Raw genomic sequence first — 12,634 nt, 5'->3', positions numbered from 1 at the left:
ATTCAGATTTAATACAGCTAACTTCTCACTTTGAGACTAAGGATTTTACTTCTCATCAAATTTCAAGTAGGTGTGGTATTATGGACTGAATTGTGTCCCCCCAAAACTATGTACCTCACCCTTGGTACCTATGACTGTGGCCTTATATGAAAATAGGGTTCTGAATACTTCAGATGAGGTAATACAGGAGTAAGGTAAGACCTATAATTCGATCATTTTTACCCTTATAATAAGAAGGAAAGTTAGAAACAAAAAGGGACACAGAAAGTGAGTGAACAACATGTAATGACAGAGGCAGAGACATCAACAAGCCAAGGGACACCAAACACTACTGGCAATTGCCAGAAGCTAGGAGAAGACGTGGAACAGATTATGCCTCAGAGTCAACATTGCTGACACCTTCATTTCAGACTTCGGTCTCTAGAACTGTGAGATAATACAATTATTTTGTTTTAATCAATAATATTATAATAACTATATGGCATCAGGTAGGTACTAGAGTTATCAGGGGGATCACTTCATAAGTTATATAAATATCTAACCACTACACTATATACCTAAAACTAATATAATATTGAAGGTCTGCTGTAATAGAAAATTGTTTTAAATTAAAAAAAAGACACATAAACTCAAAAAAGCCAACCAATATGTGACATTTTGTTATGGCAGTCCAAGGAAATTAGTACATGTACTAAGTCTAAGAGGCAGATATTTCATATAAAATGTAGCCAGTCCAATTACATAGGATTAACTACTGTATTATTGTGGCAAATACTCAATAAAATAGTCTGAGGTTTTTAGGGTTAGTCAAAATCACAGTCTACTTTTCACAATTCAATATGGAAGCTGATTTCAAAGACTGAAAGAGTTAATAGTTTTCAAATATTACACAATGTACTTGCTTTTTCTGGATTAAAGTAGTCCAAATAATTCACTAGAAACTGTTTTAGGAGAAAGTCAAGGAACATATAGCAAGGTCTCATGGACAAAACCAAAGGGGAAGAGCTGAGGACAGGAGTGGGGGAGACGGCAAGGGAAAGTGGTGGGGGGCAGGCAGAGACAAATGTATTTGAAAAAATAAATTAATTAAAAATAAATTTTAAAAAAGCTCAATATTTGAAAACACTATAACATTCCCTATGGAGAAGTACCAATAGACTAAGCAATTGAAATAACTGCATTAAAAAATTCCAATCCTTTCATTATATACTTTTAATCCATGATTTAAGAGATGGCTCTGATTTATAGGCTTGAGAAGTAAATGATCTTGAATGTTCCTAATGAGGGAAACAAATATGGTGGAAAAGGTATGTTTCCCCATTTATCTGTTTTAACCATACTAATCATGAGTTCTTAAGGTTGATATTATTTATGGTTTCTGTACTTCTGTATAATTTAAATTGCTCACACTTTTAAAATTCCATGAAATTTGCAGTTTTTGACCACAGGGAGCAGATAATGAAAACAAACCCATTAGCTACTAAAGAAGAAATCAAAAGTTTCAGGCAATTCCTACATTAATGCCACAAATGGGTAAAAGAGGCCTTAAATCAAGTATTTGTTGTCATACAGACAAACATTTTAAAAGGTACCTAGGTCACTGAATTTTGTCAGAGTGGCTTGTGTGGGTTGATAAGACTTAAAACTTGTCAAAAATGTTAAGTTGGTAGTTAGCCCTGGAAATCTAGACACTATTAAGTCTATTTTCTCAAAGGCAAAAAATGATTGGCGTATTTATCACTAACCATGGATTAGATTATTTTGGGGCTCTCTCCTGTAGTAATTCCTGTAAAAATGGTTCGAGGATTTAGCTGACCACAAGTTTAAAATATTGACCAAGAGTGTGATGTGACTGCTGAATAAGCTCACATGATCTCAAGGTACATTTATAATAATAATGATGTTTTCCAAGAGCATGCTGCTTTATATTGTAAAAAGTACTGTCATACAGATGATCTCATTTTACATTGTAGTCATATAACAGGAAGTCAATATCTTGCTCCTTACAAGATTTAGGCCTTATTTCTTGTATGGCTTCATATTAAGAAGTACAATGACACCCTTCAGTATAGTATTTCCAGAACAGAGTAGTCATAACAGTGTAAAGTTTCTAATGATCCAATCAAAAAATAGGCAAAGGACCTGGGCAGACAGTTTTCCAAGGAGGAGATACAGAGGGCCCAGAGACATTTGAAAGAATACTCAGCATCCCTAGCCATCAGAGAAATGCAGATCAAAACCACCATGAGGTACCACCTCACACCGATCAGAATGGCCATCATAAACAGATTAACAAACAACAGGTGCTGGCGAGGCTGTGGAGAAAAGGGAACCCTAGTACTCTGTTAGTGGGAATGCAGACTGGTACAGCCATTGTGGAAAGCAGTGTGGAATTTCCTCAAAAAGCTTAAAATGGAACTGCCTTTTAATCTGGTGATTCCCCTGCTGGGACTAGATCCAGGAATCCCAATACCCCAATTAGAATGAAACTATGCACCCCAATGTTCATAGCAGCCCAATTTACAATAGACAAGTGTTGGAAGCAACCTAAATGCCCATCAGTAGATGATTGGATTAAAAAAATTATGGTAACTTTACACAATGGATTACTACACAGCAGAAAGAAGAAAAAGAACTACTAAACTTCGTGATAACATGAATGGAACCAGAGAGCATTATGCCAAATGAAATAAGCCAGGAGGTGAAAGACAAATACCATATGATCTCACCTACAAGTGGAACCTAACCAACAATACAAAGATGCCAGGAAAATAAGACCAGCAACACTGAAAGGAAAAGAAAGCAACAGAGACAAGAGGGAAGTAGGGAGGGGTGGGTGGGGGAAAAGGAAGGGAAGGGGAAAGTCAAGGAACATATAGCAAGGACTCATGGACAAAGCCAAAGTGGGGAAGCATTGAGTAAGGGAGAGGGGGGAGGGGCAAGAAAAAGTTTTGAGGGGAAGGAAGAGACAAATGTATTTGAAAAAATAAATTAATTAGTAAGAAAAAAGATATGTCAACATACTAAGTGAAAGAAAGGGAAAGTTTATTTATTTAGCATTGCCACAACACACACAAACACACACACAAATGCACACACATACACACAAAACCTCACTCCCTTTTCCCATCTCTGTTTTGACAATTAAACTAAATTATAATTCTACTTATACATCTGTCTATCCCACTAGGCTTAGAATACCTTAAGGCAAAGAACCTTACTTACTGACCTCTGTATTACCAGGTTCTAATAGTGCTTTGCATCCACTATGACTGCAAAAATGTAAGTAAAGTTTTTTTTTTTATTGGTACTATTATAGATGACCTCTTTTTCCCTTCCTTTACCCCCTCCAGCTACCCTCTCCCTGGACTGTCATCATGTTGTTTGTGTCCATGGGCCATGCATTTATGCAAATATGTTCTTTTAATCCCTTCTAGTCCCCTACCCCACATCTCTGAGATCTGTCAGTCTGGTCCATGTATACATGCCTCTGGTTTTATTTTGTTCATCATGTTTTTTTGTTCATTAGACTCCACATATGAGTGAGAACATATGAAATTTCCTTTCTCTGACTGGCTTATTTTGTTTAGCATAATATTCTCCAGGTCCATCCATGCAAAGAATAAGAGGTCTTTCTTATTTAGAGCCATGTGCTATTCTTTTGTGTAAATGCACCACAGATTTTTTATCCACTTATCTAAAGATGGGCTCTTGGGCTGTTTCCAGATCTTGGATATTGTAAATAACACTGCTATGATCATGGGGTGCATATATTCTTTCTGATTAGTATTTCAAAATTCTTAGGATATATTCCCATATGTGAGATTGCTGTGTCAAACAGTAGTTTCATATGTAGGCAAATAAAATTTTAAAAAGATAGATTTTGTTGAACAGGTAATTTCCTAATTTGGATTCAGTTAGTTATTTACTTTTGTCTTCTAGTCCTCAGTATTGCATTAAATATTATATTTTACTTTATTCTCTTGTAGAGTCTTTTACAGTGGTCTTGTAGGGTACCTAATATAATTTTCAGTAGAAATTTATATACTGGTGAAATCAATTTTTGTTAAAAGTTAATAATCCTTATATGCACAGAGATAATTTGAGTCAGCAGAACATGACACAGTCATGAAATATGAATTTGAATAACTTATAAATAAATTGTGAATGAGAATAGAAGTAAAATAAAGTAAAATTTTATACTGAATCAGATTAATCTATAGATCAACTATCTGGCTTTTTGAAACATGTAACGTATTGAATTAGCTTTAACTAGTCCACTGAGCTGAGATGGTTTTTGTTTATGCTTTCTGTACTCCATGCCGTTTTTTTTTCCTTGAATCAGAAAAAGAAATTAAATGGTGTTTATATTTATTTTCTGCATAACACTGACTGGTTTGTTTTAAGTCTTAAAAAATGTCCAAGAACAAAGTTAACATCAATGATAAGAACAGAGCATATTTCCACATTCATCCATAATTGAAATTAGATACCAGACATACAGCCTTTTTATATATATTTTTTGTTTATGGCTTTTTGGCTTTGTCAAGCTTCTGTGAAATTGTTAGTTTGTAATGCATGTGCTTGGATTCTGTAAAAAAAAAAAAAAAGCAGTGTACAAAGAAGGGAGTGCCTCACATTGATACATTTCAAGTGGTGTCATTATGCTCTGATGCTGTAATATTTTGGTATTAAAGTGCAATATAAATTAATATGCTATAATGCAGTGTTATTTTTTTAGAAAATTATTGAAAATATATTTATTTTCAACTGCCAAAATATAATTATCTCTGGTAGAGTAAAGGTTTACTTATTAAATTAAAAGCTAAATATATCTTCAGAGAGAGAAAATAAATGGAAAGCAACAAGACAAAATTAGATTTTTATGAGTTCTGTACATTGCTTTTGTCTTCATATTTCATACATTACCACAGTCATCTGCAGCTGAATAGACTTGCATTGCGAAAGCAATAGTTTTCAGATTATTTTGTTAAAATAAGTTTATCATCTCAAAATATACAATTATTTGTTTAAGATTAATCTTCTTTCAGCATTACACTGTGAATACAATCTAGCAACAGCCAAACTGTCATCACTATGTCAGTAAAATGTATATAAATTTCTAGAATCTTGTGGATGACTAATGGATTACACTATAGGAGAGAAAGTCAAGATATTTATTTTCCTACAGAGATAGACCAAATTATTTGTACCAATGACAACTTCATACACTAACAAATATTTATTTCTACTTAGAAAATATTTTAAAAATTTTAATTGAAATTATTGGGGTGACACTGGTTAACAAAATGATATATGTTTCAGGTGCACAATTCTACAGCACATCACTTATATACTGTATTGTGTGTCTACCTCCCCAAGTCAATTCTCATTCCATCACCATTTATCCTTTCCATACCCTTCAATACCTTACACCACCCCCCACCAATGGCAATCACCACACTGTTGTTCATGTCCCTGAGTTACTTTCTTTTCTACCAAAATTTTTAATTTACTGGATTGAGTACAAAAATATGCATACTGAGAACCGAGTGTAACTCTCAAAATAAATATATGAACCATTATTCCAGACCATGTATTCTAAAATTAACTTGAAGCTAGTACTCAAGTATTTCCACAATATCATTTTGCATAAAATGCCTATGGGATTCTTGCCCATGAGGATAATGGGATTAAGGGAAATTCCATTTCTATAGAAAACTAAATAATGGTTGTTCTGGTTATTTATTGTTTACAATACTACACCTTACTTGATAACCATTTCATTTTGCTTATGACTTCTTAAGGCCATGACTTTTTAAGATTTTTTTGGTGAACTACATGTTTGGTGCTTTAGTGCTCATTAGCTTCTCATTTTTCACATGGTTTTTCATCCTCTACCCTAGGACATCTCCATGTGGCTTTAGCTTTTCACAGCATAGTAGTTTCAGAGCAGACCAAGATATTCAAATAGAAGTTGCAGGGTTTCGTTTGATCCAGCCTTCAAAATCCCAGAATATCACTTATGCCATGCTCTCCTGGTCAAGCATGTCCGTAGGCCCACCCAGTTTCAAGGGGAAGGGAATCAGAAAGTATGTTTTAATGGTAGGAATAGGAAAAAAAATATGTAGGCAACTTTAAATCTACCACAATGTCTCAAATTTTAAGTACTGGAATTTAGGAAACCTTAATTTTGCATGTGCTTAGCCATTGGATTGTTGTTATTTCTGGTAGTTCTAGTTTGAGGATGTCTAAAGCTTAATATGCTTTACAAACTTGAAAAAATAAAGGAAAATAATTCCAGAAGGTTTTATAATATTACTGAATTCCAAAAGCATTTCCCTTATAGTCAAGGTTGTACAATTGCCCCAATTATCTTTCTCAATCTCTATTTTATCTTTTGAGTTTTTTTAAATTTTATTTTAATTTATTTTTTCAAATACATTTGCCTCTGCCAACCCCCCACCACTTTCCCTTGCCCATTCCCTCCTTCCCTCCCTCAGCTCTTCCCCTTTGGTTTTGTCCATGAGTCCTTGCTATATGTTCCTTGACTTTCCTCTTCCCTTCCCTTTCCCTGCCCCCGCCTTCCCTCTTGTCTCTGTTGATTTCTTTTCCTTTCAGTGTTGCTGGTCATATTTTCCTTGCATCTTTGTATTGTTGGTTAGGTTCCACTTATAGGTGAGATCATATGGTATTTGTCTTTCGCTCCCTGGCTTATTTCACTTAGCATGATGCTCTCCAGTTCCATCCATGCTGTCGTGAAGTTTAGTAGTTCTTTTTTTCTTTCTGCTGCATAGTATTCCATTGTGTATATGTACCATAACCTTTTGATCCAATCTTTTGAGTTTCTAAACCCTCATCATCCTGACTGCAAAACTGAGGATCAATCTTATAATTACAATTGTCTTAATATCACCTGACTATTGAAGCATAAGAACAAGTTAGAAAATCATTTCCAGTTGTAAATAAAGGAGGCTAAATAAATTTTTGGAAAATTAAATACCACTTAAAATTAAACATTCATGTCCTCCTTGAACTACCAAAGATCTGATTTAACTAATTTTGTCTTTCATTCTCTGAATTTCATTTAGCATTTCAGAGAAACAGGCATTCTGGGATTAAAAATGGCCAGGTGTCTACATTCCTGTAAATGAAGTTGTTTTCAAATTGTGTTAGAAAGTAAAAAATGGGCTTTGGCTGATGTGGCTCAGTGAACTGAGCACTGGTCTGTGAACAGAAAGGTCACTGGTTTGATTGCCAGTCAGGGCACATTCCTGAATCACAGGCTAGATCATTCAGTCAATGTATCTCTTGCATATCAACATCTCTCTCCTTCTCTTCTCCCATCCTTCCTATCTCTCTAAAAATAAATAAATAAAATATTTAATAAAAGAAAGTAAAAAATGAAAATTTCAGCCTTTTATCGAACATAAATTAGAAGCATATTACTTTAGTAATTTACAGGGTAGTGTTGTAGTGGGTTATGTTGGTATTTATATCCATGTTGAAATATATATTTATATAAAATACATATATTATACATGTCCTGAATAGCACATATACATGTACTGCAGCCAGTGCATCTGAATAAAATGTAATCCTTACAATGGTCTCTCTTCTTGCTTTAGAGGAATACTGCTCAGATTTTTCTGTTGAAGTCTGCCTCATGGCAGAGAATAAAGAGGTATTCACCCAGGGTGACAAACACAAAATTTACTCATGTTTCATTTCAAATACTATGAATTTTGACTTTTATTCCTTAATATGTGTTTTCATACAACATCAATTTAGGCACTTGACTCTCCATGAAAACTAGTGACACAAGATCATTTCATGGCTTTATGTAACCCCTGGCAAGTCACAGGTTCCCCTTGAGGTATTTTTATCCCAGAATGGGTGGGAAGATGTAAGTAAAAATTACGGAATGGGTGTTTCAGATCATATAGATCTGACTTTAACAAAGTGTAATGAGTGAAAAATAATACAAGTGGTGGGGAGACAGCCATAGTCTAATATTTCCCTATTATATTCAAAATATTCACTATTCCCACAGCCCACTCATGACCACATGTTTATTATTTTCTCTACTTAAAAAATACAATGGTACTTATATTTCTAGGTTTCACTAACTACAATGTTCTATACTTCATTTTAGAAAAATGAATAAGCTCTTAGAAATGTAGTTTTCTCTCACCCATTTTCATGATAGCAATATGCTTCTACCAATACAAGTTGTATTGGAAAGATCAAAAGTTGAGTCAATGAAGAAAGAAATTAAATAAAATGCAAACAAATGAGAATATATATCATGGCCATGGGTAGCAAAAATTAGCATCATTAAAATGCCCAAACTACCCAAAGCAATCTATAGATTCAACATAATTCCTATCAAGATGCCAATGGTATATTTCACAGAACTAGAACAAATATTTCAAAAATATATATAGAACCACAAAATACCCTAAATAGCCACAGCAATCTTGAGGAGAAAAAAAAAAAAAACAAAGTTGGAGAAATCATGCTACCTGATATCAAACTAGACTACAAAGCCACAGTAATAAAAAAAGCATGGTACTGGAAAAACAACAGAAATATAGATCATTGGAATGGAATAGATAGACCAGAAATGAACTCATGCCTTTATGGTCAATTAAATTTTAACAAAGGAAGGAAAAACATACAATGGGGTAAGGATAGTCTAGTCAGTAAATAGCGTTGGGGAAATTGGACAGATACACACAAAGAATGAAAGTAGACCACCTTCTTACACCATACACAAGAATAAATTCAAAAGCTGTCAAAGAATTAAACATTAGACACAAAACCATAAAAACCTTTAAAAAACATCAGCAGTAAAATCTCAGACAATTCTCATAGAAATATTTTTTTCTGATATACCACCTCATGCAAAGGAAACAAGAAAAAAGAAACAATTAGGACTCCATCAAACTAAAAATTTTTGCACATCAAAGGAAACCATCATCAAGATGAAAAGAGAATCCACTAAAATGGGAGAACATATTTGCTAATGATACATCTGAGAAAGGGTTAATATGCAAAATTTATAGAGAATTTATAAACTCAAAACCAAAAAAAGCCAACAATACAATTAAAAATTGGGCAAAGATTTGAATAGACATTTCTCCAAAGAGGACATACAGATGGCCCATAGATATATGAAAAGTTCCCTACTATCAAAGAAACGCAAATTAAAACCACAATGAGATACAACCTCACACCTGTCAGAAGGGTTATCATCAATAAATCAATAAACAACAAGTGTTGGCAAGGATGTGGAGAAAGGGAAACACTTGTGTACTGTTGGTGGGAATGCAAATTGGTGCATCAGCTGTGGAAAGAAGTATGGAGTTACCTTAAAAAAATTAAAAATTAAACTGCTTCATGGCATAGTTACTCCACTGTGGGGAAAATATCCAAAGAAACTGATACACTAATTTGAAACAATATATGCACCCTTATGTTTGTTGCAGTGTTATTTACAATAGCTAAGATTTGGAAGTAGCACCAATGCCCATCAGTAGATAAGTGGATAAAAAACCTCTGGTACATTTACACAATGGAATACTGATTGGCCATAAAAAAGAAAGAAATCTTACTTCTTGAAACAGCATGGATGGACCTTCAGAGTATTATGCTAAGTGAAATAAGTCATTCAGAGGAAGACAAGTATCATATGATTTCACTTACATGTGTAATCTAATGAACAAAATAAACTAATGAACAAAATTGAAACAGACTCATAGATACAGAGAACTGACTGACAGCTGTCAGAGTGGAGGGGGTTTGGGGGTTGGGTGAAAATCTTAAAGTAATTAAGCCAAGGTAAAAAATCTCACAGACACAGAAAACAGTATGGTGAATACCAGAGAGAAAGGAGGGTGGGGGACATGGAAGAGGGTAATGAGGGGGATAAAATGTGATGGAAGGTGATTTTACTTACAGTTGTGAATGCGCAATACAATATGAAAATGATGAATTGTACACCTGAATCCTATATAATTTTATTAATCAAGGTCATCCCAATAAGTTCAATACAAATTTTTAAAAGTTATAGTCAAAAACTTCCAAAATGAGTCAAATATTGGGGCCTATCCATCTTCCCTGGCCATATAATTTGTAGCTACCACAATAGTCACATATTTCAATAAATCATATCCCCAAAGTAAGTCTAATACATTTCCAGGATGTTCACTCAGTTATCTTGCTCAAAATGGAAGACATTCTTAGAAATGAAGAGTAAAATGATATCTGATAGATGAAAGCTTACCAATGTTAAAGTACACGGTTTAGACATTGGTAAGTTTTCATCTATCAGATATCATTTTACTCTTCAATTCTAAGAATGTCTTCCATTTTGAGCAAGATAAAAAAAATGTAAGGAAAATAAGACCAGCAACACTGAAAGGAAAATAAATCAACAGAGACAAGAGGGAAGGAGGGAGGGGGGCGGGGAAAAGTAAGGGGAACGTCAAGGAACATATAACAAGGACTCATGGACAAAACCAAAGGGGAAGAGCTGAGGGAGGGAAGGAGGGAGGGGGCAAGGGAAAGTGGTGGGGGGTAGACAGAGACAAATGTATTTGAAAAAATAAATTAAAAAATAATAATAAAGTATATGGTTTAGAGTAAAGGCCACAGTTGAAAGACTTGCTGGGTTTTAAGCTTACGGTTTTTTAAATACAAGCATTAGTGTTTGGGGAACACACACACACATAGACATACACAAAAGCCCCAAAATCGTTTGTCCTTATTTCAGACTGAAAAAAGACAAAAGAAGCCATAAATCAACTTTGTACTGTTCCCAAAACCATATGATTCATAAATATTCAGGATCTTACCCTAAAACAAGTTTTAAATATCCATAGATTGTGCCATTGGCAATATATTATCAAAACCTTTAAACAGATTATTTGAGTGGCTCCTTTATTTTTTTAGAAATGTGATTTTTCCTCAAGAGTTAATCCTCTATAAATTTAAAAATAAAGTTGGCTGACAACCATGAAGAATTTCCTGTACAAATCACTAATGCAATACACCAATTAATCTATCAATCACAGAGTTTAAAAGCTCTATTCTACAGAACACTTAATACCCACTGTAACCAATTACTATTACCAGTACTTGACACAACACAAACTCATTTTCTTAAACCCTTATTGCACGGAACTCCATAGTTATAAATGCACAGATGCATATTGATTTCCATGTAATAATAGTGGCAAAAACCTTTCTTGGTTCATGGAATTTTCCCAATCTGTTAACAGAGAGCAAGTTTAGGATCTATTATTCCCAGAAGGGAACTTACCCAGCTGAACATCTATAACGTGGGGCTGATTCTCCATGGGGAACAATGGCTTGGGAGGCTTGTCTGTGAGTAAAGCTAAAAGAGAAAATGAAAGAAGGCAATGGGAAAACAGAAATAAATTACAATTTAATGTAGATTCTACCATGTATGATATTTAATGTTTGTAGGCTTGATGGTGTGTAAACTTTTATTAGACAGTATTCCTACTTGAGTTCTTACTTTATCCATGCAATATCCATTTCCCAGAATATTTAGAGCACCATTGATCATTTTAAATAGGTCATTTTGATAACTATACTTTCCAATAAGACCAAACAAATAGACTATATTAAGTGGTTTTTATAAACTTGTGAATTTAAAGAAATATAGATTTTAAAAGTATAATCAGATAAACATTAAATCGCCATATCTACTTTGTGGTGCTACACATTGTTAATGAACTATAACTCTAATGGACATTATAGGCGGATTGAACTTCCTATGCCTCTGAATCATCCCCCCCATTCCCCACCACAGCTTCCAAAGAAATATAATAAAGCATTAATATCTTTATTAGAATAATTGATAAAAACTTATTGAGCATGTGTGTCCACCAAATCCTACAATAAAGCGATAAGAGAGAAGAAAGTAGATTCACAATCTAAGACTATGAAGACAGAATTAGCACATTAAAATAAAGTTAATAAAACAAATATTACAATCTAATAAAAATGTAGCATTTGAACTCTCAGGCCATATATGGAAAAGAAATGGAGAAAAGAGAGGTCAGCATTGGGAAAACTTTTAAGGGAATATTTTCCACATAGACCTTAAAGAGTAGAAAAGATTTGGAAAAGCAGAGTGAGGAAGAAGAAACGCAGGAAAGATTATCAATACAAACTGACAAACTGAGTTAGAACTTTCCAACCATATTGTGACTAGAAGAAGGATCTGGTGATGATGAGATGGGTGGGGTGGGGTGAAAAGCAAGTTGCTTGTGATGTGCAATAACTGGAACTGAAACTAGATAGGTAAAATGGAGTTCAATTCTGGAGGACTCAGAGAAACATACAAAAGAATTTGCACATGATGTATTCAACTAGAAGGCCATTGTAAATTCTTGGAACAAAAACACCAAGAGACTCAAGAGAAGTGCTATCTAATGGTGATTGGCTTAACATACAGAATGGGATGAAGAACAAGAAAACTAGCTAAGAAGATGCAGTAACAATGCTGCAGCATGGGGATGAGGAGTCAGTGCAGTTGAGTCTGGGGGAATTAAAAAAAAAAGAGAATCAAGATGGCAGAGGAGTGAGTGAAGTCACACTG

General features: G+C 34.2%; 1 protein-coding gene across 1 annotated transcript in view; it reads right to left on the bottom strand.

Moving 5' to 3' along the window:
* The window catches only part of IL1RAPL2 (interleukin 1 receptor accessory protein like 2), a 744,540-nt gene that overhangs the window by 410,571 nt on the left and 321,335 nt on the right, over positions 1 to 12,634 (bottom strand). The window contains exon 4 of the mRNA XM_054576924.1: positions 11,327 to 11,401. Coding sequence (XP_054432899.1) covers positions 11,327 to 11,401 — 75 coding nt within the window. The remainder of the gene's footprint in view (positions 1 to 11,326; positions 11,402 to 12,634) is intronic.

The sequence above is a fragment of the Pteronotus mesoamericanus genome, unplaced genomic scaffold (genome assembly GCF_021234165.1).
Source record: "Pteronotus mesoamericanus isolate MK-2021 breed Mesoamerican mustached bat unplaced genomic scaffold, CSHL_Meso_final contig_37, whole genome shotgun sequence".
In the NCBI taxonomy this organism is placed as follows: domain Eukaryota; kingdom Metazoa; phylum Chordata; class Mammalia; order Chiroptera; family Mormoopidae; genus Pteronotus; species Pteronotus mesoamericanus.
The sequence above is the reverse complement of the archived record's forward strand: the minus strand, read 5'-3'. Positions and strand labels throughout refer to the sequence as shown.